Source organism: Nesoenas mayeri (genome assembly GCF_963082525.1).
Source record: "Nesoenas mayeri genome assembly, chromosome: 10".
Lineage (NCBI taxonomy): Eukaryota > Metazoa > Chordata > Aves > Columbiformes > Columbidae > Nesoenas > Nesoenas mayeri.
Genome location: NC_137560.1, coordinates 13,127,379 through 13,143,347, shown reverse-complemented (window position 1 = coordinate 13,143,347; position 15,969 = coordinate 13,127,379). Strand labels below are relative to the sequence as shown.

The 15,969-nt window shown below is 40.3% G+C and overlaps 1 protein-coding gene across 1 annotated transcript in view; it reads left to right on the top strand.

Moving 5' to 3' along the window:
- CHL1 (cell adhesion molecule L1 like) overlaps window positions 1-15,969 on the top strand; it is a gene marked incomplete at both ends in the record, with an annotated part of 53,272 nt that overhangs the window by 24,978 nt on the left and 12,325 nt on the right. The window contains 12 exons of the mRNA XM_080350748.1: window positions 1,083-1,214; window positions 1,819-1,956; window positions 2,645-2,756; window positions 3,466-3,632; window positions 4,977-5,142; window positions 6,313-6,437; window positions 9,225-9,326; window positions 9,536-9,733; window positions 10,549-10,619; window positions 13,122-13,344; window positions 15,312-15,427; window positions 15,595-15,799. Coding sequence (XP_080206874.1) covers window positions 1,083-1,214; window positions 1,819-1,956; window positions 2,645-2,756; window positions 3,466-3,632; window positions 4,977-5,142; window positions 6,313-6,437; window positions 9,225-9,326; window positions 9,536-9,733; window positions 10,549-10,619; window positions 13,122-13,344; window positions 15,312-15,427; window positions 15,595-15,799 — 1,755 coding nt within the window. The remainder of the gene's footprint in view (window positions 1-1,082; window positions 1,215-1,818; window positions 1,957-2,644; window positions 2,757-3,465; window positions 3,633-4,976; window positions 5,143-6,312; window positions 6,438-9,224; window positions 9,327-9,535; window positions 9,734-10,548; window positions 10,620-13,121; window positions 13,345-15,311; window positions 15,428-15,594; window positions 15,800-15,969) is intronic.

The following is a 15,969-nucleotide window of genomic DNA, read 5'->3' as shown; positions in this document are numbered from 1 at the left end:
TCTGCACAACACATGCAGAGAGGTAGCATCAGGTCTGGAATTAAAATTTGAAAGCTTGTTTCCTCTCAGGAAAAGAAATGATGAATTCAAGGCTGTGTTTTGAATTGAGGCTGCCCACTGAAGTGTAGGCAGGCTCAGGGATCTGCATTCAGTTTGTAGAGAACAAAGTGTTTCTTAGATTAATACCTCACCCCCCAGTTCCTTCCTCTCCATTATGGTGGTGTTTTTCCAATGAGGTTTTGGTACCTGATGCTTAGGGGCTGCTCTGCAGAGAAGAGGGTTTCCCAGAGCTACCCCAGTTTAGCTGGCAGTGCTGGGAAAGAAGAGAGCACAGGGAATGCTGCAGCACACTGCTGCTCCTCTACCACCACCCTGTGGGCAATCTTTCTGGACCACTCGTTGGGATGATGGTTTTCTCATCCCCAGTGACGAGAAAACGTTTCAGCATTCCTAAATATGGTACAGATCCACCTCTGATCTGAATACATGATGGAAAACCAGAACAAAAAGAATCATAATGCATTTCCTCAGCACATGTAGATGAGCAGATGGAGGTGCTGCATCCTTGTGTGAAGCTCCTCTGAATCGCTGTGCCCTCCAGCTACCCCAGTCAAGGCAGTGGAAGCCGCATGCTGATGCCTAGTGAGGGCATCTGGGCTGGGTGGATATTTGCATCTTGTTTGAGTTGTTGAAATAGTCTCACTTCATTTCACAGACCACGATCTCATGTCTGAGGGGCGTTTTGAAAATGCTGACCCATTCAGCTTTACCTCCTTCCTCAGCCTCTCACCTCCCATTTGCATTTGTTTTCCACTTGGATAGACACTGCCCATTCCCTACACTGTCTCCCTGACACTCACATTTCACAAAGCCCTGAAGGACAAAAATTGATGTGTGCTGATGCTAATTTTACCTTTTGCAGCGTCCGTTTCCAAGAAATACAATACAGCTGCACAACAGGCTGCTAGGAGCCGGCTGGGAACTGTTGGTAGCCTTTGCCATCTGCTGGAGAACCATAGCAATAGCAGAATTAGAGTTTTCTCGCTGTGGCACCTGATACCTGCAATGTCCCCTCTTTACAGAGCCTCCTCAGTGGATAAAGGAGCCCGAAGGTGGTGTTTACAGCGTAGGAACAAATCTTGTGCTGCTGTGTGAAGCTATTGGGAACCCGGAGCCAACCATTCAGTGGAAACTTAATGGGGCACCTATCGATAGTAAGTGCAAGGTCCCACGTCCTCCTTCAGGTGGTGGCTGGATGGGATGTGCCCATGTTGTGTCTGATTAGGGGGAACACACAAATCCTAAAGTACTAAGGGTTGTCTGGTTTGACATCTATTTAGACATGAATTTTTATTTACTTATAAAGCCAATGTTTAACTGCAGTCTTGAAGAGAGTAAGGGTGAAAACTGCAGGGCTGAGGAGTGGTGGTACCCATGAGTTACTGCCTCTGCCTCACCCCACAACTCTCCCATCTTTTGGAGATCTAGGGTAGCTTATGCTCATTGAGGGTTCCTGGTCTTTCTTTTTGCTTCTGAACAAGCACAAATGATTGTGTGGCAGGGGAGCACAGGTGCTGCTCCCTGGTGTAGCAGTTTTATTGCTACAATTTTGAAAAGTCTGTGTGAGGTTTTTACTGGAAATCGGTACTCTAGAGCACTTTTGTAGGTCAAAGAACTGCTGGCAAAGGCAGTGCTTTGCAACTTGCTCAGGTTTGATCCTGATGTGCTTCGCCTTTGACTTTAAGCAGTGAGGAGAGACTGTGAACCCCACAGTCATGTTGTTTTGTCCATTTCCTGATACAGTCTGGGTCTTTCCAGGGAGGACCTTCAGAGGCAGAATCTCTGCCAGAGAGATCAGTCTTACCAACCTGCAGCTTCAGGACAGTGCTGTCTACCAGTGCGAGGCCAGCAACAAGCATGGCACCATCCTTGCGACTGCCAACGTGAACGTTCTCAGTGAGTACCCTCCTGGCCTTCCTTGTTTATCTGAAAAGATCCAACTGAAGTGTCCCATTCAGCTGCCTGAATGCTTCAGAACAGCTTGGGGAACGTAACCATGTCATTGTTTTTTTGCATTGACCTCAGAATTTAAGAAATACATTGTCCAAACTAATGCAACAAGCCTTATGGCAGGCAATATTCTATGCTTAGTGTAAGCGCTCATGAGCTTTGATATATTCTTTATTTTAAAAACATGGTTGTGGTTGGGCTCAACATCTTTTAAATTCAAATGTACTAAAACCACTAGGGGCTGAATTGTGACCACAACTCTGTTTTTGATTTATTAAGTGTATTGTTAATCTTTAATTTCAGTTGCAATGCTCAGCCTGTTCTTTGAAGAAAGAGAGTAATGGGAATTTTATTTAATAGAAGAGGTCTCTAGAGGAAGCAGAACTAGGTCTGTTTTCTCCTGGAGCACACTGAGGTTTCATGTTCTGACATGTCCAGCAGTCAACCACTGTTATCTTTGTCAGTGTAGCTTATGAGAGCTCAGTTGCTCAGTGCAACTAGTTCCAAAAGGCAGTGAAATTCCCATTAAGTCACTAAGCATTTGACCTTTGCTGAAAAAGGGGATAATGCGAAACAGTATTTGTATTCCCAGTTCTGAAATGCAGCGCTGTTCATTTTGCATTCTCTTTTGCAGATATCGCTCCCTTAATATTGACCTCAGATGGTGAAAACTATGCCACAGTTGTGGGTTACAGTGCCTTCCTGCACTGTGAAATTTTTGCCTCACCTGCAGCAGATATTAGATGGTAAGCCATTAAGAACTGATGTTTTCATGTGAAACAAGTTCATCCATGCTTCGCAAACATTGAAAAATATGCTAGTTTTTATTATTATGGAGTTAAAATTATAAATTTGTAACAAAAATGTTTATAATCTAAGTATTCTGTGTTCAAATGCACTTTCAAGAACTCTGGAGCACTGGTTTATTAAAAAGGGGTAACGGGCCTCAGGACCTGTGTGAGGCAAGTGCTGGGATATTCTTTAAACCAAGCCATGCTGCATATAGCCAAATTCTGCTACAGCTTCACCTGCCTTAGTTTAATGTTAGCAACTTTTAAAATTTGGACATGTTATTGAGGTGGAAACCTGATGACTTATGCTCTGTACTTACCCAGAAATGGTTCCATATGGTTAGAAATCACAGGATTGTCATAACACTTGACAGGTGAAATAAAATAGCAAATGACAGCTATAGAATAAAGGCTCAACCAGACCAGTTTAAAGACCTTGCTAGATGCTGTCAGTGTGTTTTTTGTTTGCAGGAAGCTTATGTCCCTTTGTGATTTGCCTGTGTATGGGTAAAGTGACTTGCTAATCTTGACTTAGTCACTCAGTGGCAAATCTGAAACCAGTTCCAAAAATTCCTGTGTCTCCTGCAATATCTGCTAACCATGAAATAACAGCTCCTGCAGCCTTAGATCTAAAATAACCCATAACTATTATTATCCTCTTTAGGACTAAGGATGAAAGCATAGAGCCACTTTCGACATCACGCTATGAGTTAAATAAGAATGGCACCCTAGAGATCAAAGAAACAAAGAAAGAAGACACTGGATCGTATGCTTGCTGGGCTGCAAACTCTGTTGGTAAAAGAGCAATCACTGCTAATCTGGATATAAGAGGTAATGTCTCACGAATAGAAACACCTTGACATCTGCTAAAGTTTCATATTTTAAAATTTTCAGTAAATAAGTAATTAGTACATGCTTAGTCCAAGACAGAAATATATTCCATTAGACTATAAATTCTCCATATACTAAGACTATACTAAGACCTGAAATTACCACAGGTCTCATATGTATGTAGCAGTTAGTATTGTCCCATTTTTTCTGTGTGATTTCTCCCTGCTCATAGAAGATATTTACTTTCCTCTTGATACAAGCAGATGCTGCATAAGCCACCAGAAACTTGCAGCTTACTTCACAGATCCATTAGCTTTATTTTCTTGAAAGAGTTTTTCCTCCTTCTTGCCATCAGCCCTTTTACACTCAGAGAAGGTTCTTGGCTGATCCTTAGGGGCTCAGAGTCCTCCCTGTGCTCAGATACATACCTTGTGCTTTAATTCTGTTTTAAGGGATTTATTTGGTTGGTTGGGCGGGAGGGTTTTCCCCTGGCAGGGTGATGACAGTGGACACCTTCTGTTGAGTGCACAGGTTAAAGTTAGAGGGTTGCATACAAATTTACATAGTATTTATGGCTTGCCAAGCAAAATTCCCATAATTACTTAATTAACAAAGTCCTCAAAAGGACTCTCAGATTCAAGTTTGCTGTGACAAACTCGAGGAAAAAAAACCAAACCACTCTTTTTGTGTTCTATTTCCATCCACTCCCTTTGCTTTGTAAATTTTACAGTGATAATAAACATGACAATGTACAATGGAATTCTCACAGAGCAACTTTAAAAAGAAATTCAGACCAAGTGCTTTCTTCTTACTTATTCATCTGTTTCCGCATTCAGATTAGAGTCAATTAAAAGAACAAACTTGATTGCAATGCTTTTTCTCACTTGACTTTAATAAGCTTGTAATTTTTGTTGGATCATTGCCAAAGCCTATTTCAAATGGTGATTGGACATAAAAATCATATTCAGGCTTAATATATCATCCATTTCATGACAGTCTGCTAACAAGTATTTTCACCTGTGACTGTTTGCAGGATATGTTTTTTGGTTGTTGTTGTTGCATTTTTTTGTGTGTTTGGATGTTTGTGGGTTTTTTGTTTGTTTGCTTTTTCTCAAGCTCTTTGGTTTGGAATAAACTAAAAAAAGAAAATTTCAAGATAGAAAATAAATCCTGTGAAATATTTATTTCAAAACCAACCATCCTTCACTTCAAATGTTTTTATATATTAATAAAAAAGACATGATCATTGCTCCTAAGGTTGAATTTTATATATGAAGTGCTTGGTGAAAATTTGCTGTAATAGCCTCTCTCTCCTAATCAAAGTGTTTTTCTGTGATCATTCAGATGCTACAAAAATTGTTGTTACTCCAAAGAACCCCCGAGTGCTGAAATCACATTCAGTTTTATTGAAATGTCAGTCTGAGTATGATTCACACTTGAAACACAGTTTTAGGTTATCCTGGAGGAAAGATGGAGATGAGCTGCCAGTCAACAGCACAGAAGATGGCAGGTAAGCAGGGAAGAAACAAGAGTTTTCTTGATCTCAGCTGAGTGATGGTGTATGGTTCAGGAACGTGAGTTTCAATAAACATGAGACTTAATATCTTGAAATGCAAATTTATGCCGGCAAGAATTCTTCATGTGATATGTGAATAGATCTGCATTTTATATATATATAAATATTAAATGCATCTATATGAGTTTTGAGCCATGGCTGGCAAATGATTTTGATTTTTATTAACTTTCTTACTGTCATGGCAAAATATTACCTAAATGTTGGTTTAATCCAAAAATACAACCCTAGCCACAGTGCAGTCAACTGTGGTTTTGTTTCTCCACCTCAGTGGTAGTAGTATTTTTGTGTATTTTACACCTCCTTGGCCAAAGCAAAGTCCTCATTATGTTGACATGAACTGAAAACAGGTGTCTGGGATTCTGTCTAAAATCATACACATTAAAAGCAATGAGAATTTCCTATGTATGAGTTTAGGACTTACAAGTGCAGGCTAAATTTTGTCCAACTTTTATGTTTCCATTGACCTTAAGGGATGGAGCTGAGCCTTTATTCCATATGAAGGGTGCCACAGTGGGCAATCAGATGTCTTCATTAATTACCACAGAAGAGAGATGATTTCCTAAGTACTGCAGTGCTGGAGAGGCTAGAGATCCTGCTGAGGCCATGTAGTGAGAGGAGATAGTGCCAAGCAAATACCGTCTCTGCAACAGATCCTGTGTGCCTGGGTTAATGCCAACTTCCCTGGTACATTGGACATTACACAAGTGGGTTGAGATTGCTCAGTTTTACTCAATCCTTTTAAAAAATTTGGACATAAAGTCCATGTATTTGCCTCATTAATGATGTGCCAAAATCCTATGTTCTAGACACTCAGCCGATGCATCTCAATGTGGCTCTTTTCAGACCAAGAGAGAGAGATTCCAGCTTCCAACCATGAAGGCTAAATTGCTACAAAATGCAAATAATAGCCTACAGCACGGTGCATAATACAACTACAATTACATTTGAAAATAATACACCTAATGTGCAGTTATGTTATTCAAAATGTTCTGTTACCAAGTTTTTTCATGAACAGTGTTTCAGAGAGCAACAGTGTCTGTCATATCTTGCACATTTTTCTCTTCCTTTATTTTATGTACCTTTTTTTTTTTTTTTTCCCTATAGGATAATTCTGGACAAGGATACACTGTTCATATCAAGTGTGACACTGGAGGATCAAGGAGTTTACACATGTGTGGCCAGAACTTCTCTGGACAGCGTCACAGCTGAATCGCAGTTAGTTGTTCTTGGTAAGTGGACATTTTCTTGATGTGCAAACAGCTCCATGCAGTACCTAATGCCACTGCAGCACTTCTACTTATTTGTTTCTTCTGCCTAGTTCAGTTACAGAACCTAAATAACCCAATCTCACAGAGGTGCAAGGTCCATCTCACCCATTAACCTCAGTTGTGCTACCCTTGTGTCTCCTGGAATGGGGATGCTGATGCAAGCATTTCATTTATATTTAATCAGCTCTTTGTTATACCTAAGATGAGACAACCTTTTTTCTCAGTTCAGGAGTCACCCATAGTGGCTGAAGGACAGGCTGGAAGGTGTAATAGTATATTAAGAATGGCTCTGCTTCTGCTTTGACGTCCTTGATCAGTCCTTCACTCGAAACGTGCATACAAATTACCACTTGAACTATGTTTTGAAAAAGAAAGACGTAAGGCAGTATTTAGATGTCCAACTCCTCTGAAGATCAGTGAAAGTGGAGCACCTAAAAGGATTATCTCTGTGAATCTGAGCATAAATTATTGTCCAGTAGCAAAGAGTAAGTTTTCAGCAGAGAAAGGCTTTGACCTACAGATTCTGAAGCTTGAACTTGTGCCATCCTTACAGGCTACTGCCCTTCCTGAAGGACTACTTGAAATTAAGGGGGTGAACTTGTCTAGTGATGTGCAGTCCTTTCTACATGTACCTAAGTGCATCAGCCAATATCTAAAATGCTATGTTGCGGACAGTTTTGCAGCATTTTAATTTCAGTAGATTTTGCTTCATTTTAAATTTTTATTTCTGGCAGTGATTGCAATAAGAACTAAGGCAATCTGACTTTCAAGATGCTTTCACACTTTAAATGAATGTTATTTTTTGGTAAATAGTAAATTAAGAAGATGCTATGCACATTTTTTACAGTACTGTATTCTGTAGTGCTTTATAATTCAAAATGTTTGTAGACCATTCGTTATATTACTTATGAAAATTTCATTAAGCTCTTTATTCCCTTTTGAAAAGGTGATTTGCAGAGAGGAAAAACAGTCTGTGCTCTTTTTCCCTTGTTTGTTGTATGTAAGAAATTTCTTGGTGGATTAACAACATCTGTTATTTCAAAATGAAAAATGCAGGCTTCTTTTGCAATGGAAGACTTGTGAGATGGCTAACAAACTACATATGGATAAAGAATTAAATATGGCACAGATGGAAACATCAGGATATGGGCAACTAAGAACAAAAGAAATATTCAGTTAGAATACTTTTGAGTGTTTGTTCTACGATTAATGAACAGATAGAGGAGTGAGTATCTTTAAGATGCAGCATTGCCATCTGTAAATTAATATACTGAATTTCAATACCAGATATGCTTCAAGAATAGAACAGAAAAATGCCTGTAGATTAAACTGTGCTTTCCTGATTTTTCCCAAGTACAATAGAAATAGAGGAAAGAAATGCAAAGAAAACTAAAACAAAAGCCCAACCCAAATATAACCTTTTTAACTTTTTGGTGTAACCTGAGGTAAACAAGAACACTCAATATTCTTATTTAAAAAATTCAGTACATACACAATTAATTTCTTTTGCAATGACAGAGACAGTCTTGGTGGTTGAGGTAGCTGTTTTTCTTATAAGAAATTACATTGTCAGCCAAAAATGTAGTTGGGACATTCGAGCAGGAGTAGTTCAAAGACCCAAAGTTGCACAATCTCATTTCCTTGGTCTGTACATTTTTCAGATTTTGAAACACCAGTCCTGTGTTTAAGGAAGAGGAATGTATGTGAATTTGGAAGGATGAGGGGTTACCATTAACCCCAGCAGCGAGGAATTACTCTTTTACATCAGGCCCTACACATTTCAGTTACCAAAATAATCCAGCACAGACTGCAAACTATCAAAGCAAGCCATAAAGAAGATAAACATCTGTCAGTCTGAATACCCTAAATTTGAAAGCGTTCATTCAATTACATACAATTAGGCAAACGACCTATTGCCACAGTTCACCTTTTCTGCCCCTGATGCTGTTGAGAAGCTGGTGGTGTGGCAGACCTGTGCCCACCTTACTGTCTTGCAGTGGTCCTGGTTTGCAGTTTTTCAAGGACCCACCTCAGCTCTAGTTAAGGGGCAGGAACCGCACCCCTGAGGAGCAAGCTCTGATTGCAGCAGGGCCATCCCTTGTGCAAGGCTTGTAAGGTCCCACACTTGTCCCCAGGAAGCACAGTGCAGTTATCGCACCAACCGCCACTAACTCTGACTCTGATATATTCTCAGGACAGCATTAATTGAGCTGACAGGTGATGAATTTTCTTGTTTCCTTTTAATATAGATTCCCATGGCTGAGATAATGAGTGTTATCCTTTCACTCATATTCTAAAAGGCCAAGTTCAATAACTGTCAGAGCTGAGTCACCTTTTACCACTCTGGTTTGCACCAGAGTGAATCCAAGTGATGCTAATATAACATTCTGCTCAGATCAGTGTCAATATCTATTAATGATTAAACAGATCTTAGTGTTGAATTGCAAAGAAAAATCTGTTGCTGCAAGCACAGTAATGAAAGTAGATGGAAATAAACTCGAGAAGGGATATTGCATTTATAAGGGAGAAAGCAGGACCAGCAGTTTCAGCCTGGTTTTCTGTAATAAAAAGGATCTTTGAAAGAAATTCCCACTTTCCTAATTTTGAAATTTGTTTTGAAGTCCATTTTAAAATCAAAAGATATTTCACCACCATCTTCACTGAACTTGCTGTTCCTCTTCTTCGGAAAATGCCAAGACAGACACAAATAGCTTGCCATGCTCCTGACACCACTTCTCTGTTTCTTAGATGTTCCTGATCCACCAGAAGACCTTCAGCTCTCAGAAAATCAAAACCGAAGTGTTCGACTATCCTGGAAAGCTGGAGCCAGTCATAACAGCCCTATTAATGGTATGAGGGATTCTAGTAACATCATCTTGCACTGTTCAGCAATCATTGCATGTCATGGCTGTCAGAAGAAGCAACCGTGCTCACAGCCATACTTAGAACAAATTAACTATCATAGTAAAACTAATTAAGTTATTTCCATTCTTGTTATTTATAAGTCGTGTATACAAGCTCTGCCTTTTTTCTTTTGTTTTGTTTCTTTTCCTCCCCAGAGTTGATTATAGAGTTTGAAGAGGACCGGTGGGAGCCGGGGAGGTGGCAGGAGCTAACCCGAGCCCCGGGAAATGATACCACTGTTCTTTTGTCACTGGCCCCGTATATGAATTACCAGTTCCGTGTCGTGTCTGTGAATGCAGTTGGAAGGAGCCAGCCTAGTAAACCATCGCTGCGCTATGCAACACCTCCAGCTGGTAAACACTGCCATCTAGGCTTCAGAATATTATTATTTTTAGTGTTTTGCTGGGAATAACATTGACCTCTGGTGCTTCAGAGGGATGTGAAGAATTCAGGGTCACTTATGCTGCTTTTGCTGCTCAGTAGCAGGCCAGGGATGTCAAAGCGAGGAGTCTACACTGCTGTGATCAGCTTTCCTGTGCTCTGCTGATTTTGCACCTTTAAAGCCCATTACAGCCCTTTATGGACAGGCAGTTGTGGAGAGGATTTTTGAGGTTCATGGGGAACCTTCCAGCAGTGCTAGGCTTATAAAAAATATCCATTCATGGTGTATTTCTCACTGTGACAGAAAATGTTGTGTCCCTGAAAGTCACTTTAGAGGCCAACTGTTCAGCATAACATTTACATTCCCTGGAATTTTTCTTTCTTTTTTTTCCTCTTTACTTCAGTTTCAGGTCCTTCTTCAGCTTTTCAGCTGTATGTGTCCTACTAATGATATACCTTCTGTTTACTAGCCCCATAGGGAGAAAAATCTCTTCCTCATAATTCCCCTACATCTGGTGCTTTGAAATCCAAAAGTCACAGTTTCATGTTAACTGGTGGCTCCAACCAAAAAGGGCATTTAGGAACCAAAACTGCATAAACAATGTATTTCAGTCACAGCAGCTTTGCTGATCCAAGTAATCAATCTCATTAATGCTGTTTAGGTATCTTTCACTCTCAGTAACACCAAAATAAGAAAAGTTTTCTGCGACCATTTTTTGCATTTAAATAATAAGTGCAAATAAAACCCAGGATTTGCAAACTAACCTTATTGCGTATGTGGTTCCAGCTCCGGACAAGAACCCAGAAAACATCAGAGTTGAAGCCTCTGAGCCAGATGAAATGGTGATGAAATGGGAGGTAAGGGAAAGGTTTCTGTCAGTGCTAAATATTGGAAACAGGTTCTCCCTTCAAGCAGCAATTTCTAAAGCAGCACGGAATTTATCAGCATTCTGTTTTAATATAATTACACTAAAAAAGAAATAACATATCCTTTGACTCTACTTCTCCTACTCCGGTTTTTAGGAAATATTAGCAAATTCCATAGGCAGGACTCTTGCTGCACCTGAAGTCAAAAGTAAATCCATTATTAACTTACATGTTTTCTGCGTTTCCTCCCAGATTTTATTTTGATTCACAAGTCACTTTTTTATATCCAACTTTGCAGGCTGTTAAGAAATATGAAAGTCCTGTAAAGCACAGTGAGAATCTTCAAGACTACACTCTTCTTCTGTGCATCTTGCATGCAAGAAAGTGCTTAAAGTAACTGTGGTCTCACCCTGCTCTGCAGGAGGTGCAGCCAAGCCCAGGGATGGTTTATGCATAACTTCTGCCCTTTTAGCCTGGAGGTTTCAAATGACACAGATCACTTGGCCAAGAGAACGAGAGCTTGAATTTTTATATCAAGAGCTAAAGGAGTGTGAAGAAAGTTCTGAAGCATGTGTGTCAAAGAAATTGTGTAAAAATGTTGAGGATGGTTTCCAGTCTTAAGAGTCCCTGGCTTTTAAGCTTACAGCTTCTGTGCCAACAGTTTAGAGAGATGTATATTCCTTTATTTAACACAAATTTCAACAACTGTGGAAGGAAGCATATTTTTTGTGGCTGGAATTAAACACAATTTACATGAGATTTACTTTTCAATCTGCTACTCATAACAAGGAACAATAAATGTTTCCCCAGTGTGAATTCATGGTTTAGGCTATAATTATAACAAAAGGAGATGTTCCTCTAGATCTATCAACTTGGATTTGAATGGGGATTTTTGCTGTATGATATAGCCCAGGGTCAGGGAAAACAATCCTGCCTCTCAGAAGAAATGCAGAGATATAGTAAGCAGCATGACTGGGAAATGTTCCTATGACCAATGCTTTGTTGAATAGAGAATGCGTGCTTCTCCTCGCTGGGAAGCCTGTAATCCACTGCTCAGACAGGGCAAAAGTACAAGTGAAAACTGAGACTGATGGGAGAGAATGGGATGGACGGGCTTTGTTAAATCTTATTGAATCATTTAAATGTCATAAACAGGATATTCATTTATTTATCGTGTTTCCTGTATGCTTTTCAGAGGAAATGCTAGGCACTGAGCATGCTGTTTCTGGCAGACAAGGGCTGCAAAATGATGTTAATCTGCCTAGTTTGGATTAAGAGAGCAGATGAGCTTAAGTGACGAGATTTTCAGCCAAGGATTTGCAGTGTTGAGAGATCAAAATAAGAATCAAGCAGTGCTGCAAGTTAACTCTAAACGAGAAGTTATTTTTGTGTAGGAATTCTTTACTTCAGCTTCTCTTGCAAATTACATTCCTCAGAGTCTTTGGCATGGAGACAGTTCTCCCAGCGGTGCCTGTTAGAAAGCTGCCCACTCTACTGGCTCCTTGACCACAGTCATCATGAAGGCCCTCATACCCTCAGAGCAGATAAATGAGAGTTTTTGCACATCCCCCAGACCTAGGTCCCTGCCTGTGCATGAGGAGCATTGATGGGGCATTGCTTTCTGCTGGCACTTGCAAGTTGATGCTGTTTCATTTCAGACCTCTGTGTACAGCTTGCATACATATCAGTTATTTTATATTTAATATGTACAATATATAATTTAAATATTAAAAGGAGGCTGTGTGGTGGGAAGTAGCCACAGTTGTTTTAGTGGGCTGAAATACCTATCATTTTTGATAGTACAGGTGACCAGTCAACCTTGTGAATTAGAGGCACATTTTTAGAGAAATAAACTCAACTGGAGAATGTCTCATGAAAAGCCATTGCTGTATGTCTTCTAATATTTTATAAATTAATTTTAATTAGATGGGAACCATGCTGTGATGAATTCTTCAGTTGATTGGCAAAAGACAGTGGCACAGCAGTTGCACATTAAGTGTCCAGGCATAGTTTCAAGCATTTGGTGCATATTTAGAACAAATCTAAATTTTAATGACCTGACTTGCTATGCTACATAAAGCTCTAAGATAAAACACAAACTTTAGCTGTGTTAAATGACACACACAGTCTTATGCCAAAACATGCATTTTAGCACAGCTAAAATGCATGTTGTTTTACATCACACAAGAAAACAAAGAAAACCTATGTTAAACCAAAATCTGCTGTGTACAGTATGCAGAAATATGTCTACAAGCAATTAATTTGTTTTTAAGCCAACTGTTCTCTGCCTTTCACCCACCTTTTGAAGTCAAGACATTTTTCTTCCAGTCATCTTAAAATTTACATGACAGGGATAAGTTAAAGCTTTATATTTTCCCTCTTTTCTCTCCCAATGTAATAACACACCCTCCAAAATTATCACCCTCCCAATAGCTGCTGTTTCATGATTTCTGCAACAAAGACAGACAGAATCTCTTTTAAATTCTTCCTCAGCCCTTGAAACCCATGGAGAGGAACGGGCCAGGACTGGAGTACAAAGTCAGCTGGCGGCAGCGGGGAGTTGAGGCGGACTGGAACGAGGAGACAGTGAAGAAGCATTCTCTGACCCTGCGAAACACCCCCACCTTTGTGCCTTATGAGATCAAAGTCCAAGCGGTAAATAATTTAGGATCTGGTCCTGAACCAAACGTTACCATCGGATATTCAGGCGAGGACAGTAAGTAGCAGAAGCTTTCATGTAATACACTGATGGGGGATTCTTGCGTTGCAAAATGATCAGCTATGGAGTGATGGATTAGGCAGCCCATGACCAAAATTGTTTAAATGCTGGTGCTCAGCATGATGGGCTACATGAGACACAGATGAGATTAATGCTGGGCACTGTGGATACCAGCTTGCTGGTGTTTGAGAGTTTTTTTGGAAACGTCACTTGTGCTTTCATTTATCTCATTTGCTGGCTGAATCTGGATACTTGTTTGAAGGTCACAGCCTGTAAGGAGTCTACGAAGTTTAGAAGTCACTGTGTTGTACTTTGTGAGAAAAAAAAAAATCAGCTTTTCTGGGGCCTGATTCAACAGTTTAACTCTGTCAGAAGTTGAGTGTTCTGTCCATTAAGTACAAACACTGAGGCACTGGGCATTGTAAATGAATGTACAGATGATGCTACATTCCCGTGTATGCTGGGTGTCACCTTTTTCATTGAGTCCATGAAGAATGAGTCCTCTGCTGCAGGCTGCACTTCTGTCTAACGGGTTTCTGTGACTCCCTGGTGGCACAGCCCCAGCTCAGGCCTCCCTGTGTCTCTGGAGAAAACTTCCTTCACTGTGAAGCTTTACTTTGGGTCTACTCCTGCTCCAAGTCCCCTCCCTGGGTCTCCTCAGTGCCGGTCCACCTCTGACTTTGGACTCTGCCTGGCCCACAGGGCATCATCCAGGCCAGGTAAAACAGAGAGACTTTCTCCCCTTGCTACTCATTTTTCCCAAATAGGTGTCCCTGGGCTGCTCTGAACTGACAGCCACTGTTCATGACACCCACCTTTTGCACAGGGACTTTGAGCTCTGGCTTCACAGTGGACTTTAATAATCATGTTCCCTTAGGAGAGATGAACATGTGGGAGGATTGCATTGCTAATAGAATTAATAACAGTGCCATGGGGTATGCAACAGTCCTGCTATGTCCATGGGACACCAGATAATGTCATTGCTGAGGACATTGCACCATCTCTGAGCAGCAGCTTGAAAAAAAAATAGCATCTTTTATGTAGGATTTGAGGATTCAAACCAGCAAGGGATTAAACAGCACAGTGGTCAGTTAGCAAGGGGCAGCAAGCTTCCCTGATCCCAAATTCAAATGCTTATTGTATTTGCAAATGCGTGGCAGCAGGGACTCAAAGCCTTTGGCAAAAAAGGGAATGGTCCATATTTCAGATCTGCTGATTAATTTCATTAAGTGAGACAATTTTCATGCCAGAAATCTGAAGTCTTTAAATTGTTTAGAATGGTCTCGGTGCTGCTCATACAGGAGAATCCCCACTGCACACCCAGAGGTGGGCAATAAGAAGGTTTGGTGGTGCATCTTCTCTCTCCTGTGCAGTGTATGACAGACAAGAGGTTGAAGACTGAGAACAGAGACAAAAAACAACCGCAACATGTTTATTTTCTTTCTGTATCTGTGATGCATCTAATTTTATATCTACCAGTGGAAAATCTTCCCTGCAATTGAGTTATCAATGGATCAAGGCCTCTTTTTTTCCGGCACTATGATAGCTCCCTATGTTGTGTAGTGATTAAAATCCTACTGTTTAATGAGCTTAGTTGTAAAATGAAATTGATTATAAAAAAAACTTTATGATTGCCTTCTTGAGTGCTGTGTTAATCATTTTTTTTATTCTTCTCACTGCTGTAAGCATTGCTTGAAACAGGAAATCATAAATACTGGTGTAGAAATTCATATGTCCCAGTGCACCTGTGTTCTAGCCCTCAGCAGAAAGCCCTGATATGGCACAATAATGTTTATTGGCCCGTTTCACCCACTGGATGCAGGTGGAATGGCTTTTTTCTTGCCTGCAGTAAGACTGCATGAACTGCCACAGCTCGAGCTGGAAAGCCAAGCCCTGTAGCTGTAACAGTGTGAAACTGTGCTCTTGTTAAGTGTCTTTAGTATGCAGCACTTTTGTTTTTACAGTTCCAGATGCTGCTCCTTCCGGCGTATCAGTGGATATTGTGAACAGCACACTCGTCAAAGTCTTCTGGTTTGGAATACCAAGGGACAGAGTTCGTGGGCATTTAAGAGGCTATAAGGTTATAAATTTATCTTTAAATAATTATATACAGTTGAATGACCTATTAAGTGAATCCTATATCAAGGAGAGAATGCAATCTCTCATTTCTGAGAAGACGAGAGATATCAATATTGTGTTCAGTCCCATACAACATTATTTTTTATAGAAATGCCAATCTCAATGCAGGTCAATTGGTGGAAAACAAAAAGCATGCTGGATGGGAAGAGGCATCACCCAGAGAAACAATTCCTGACATTTGTAGGAGACAGAAACTATGGGATGATTCCTGGTCTAGAGGCCTTCAGTGAATTCCGCTTAACTGTTTTGGCTTACAACTCCAAAGGAGATGGCCCAGAAAGCTCCCCTGTTGTGTTTGAAACTCCAGAAGGAGGTAAGACAGAATGAGAATATGGGATGGAGGGATAGAAATAGAAATTGTCCATGTAAGAATACAAGTTGATTTCCTTATTTAAAGTGATTGTAAAATCTCCAATATTTGCAAAACCCTTCACTAGGAAGAACTGTAGGTGTTGAGCTAAACTATATCCGTATTTAACAAGT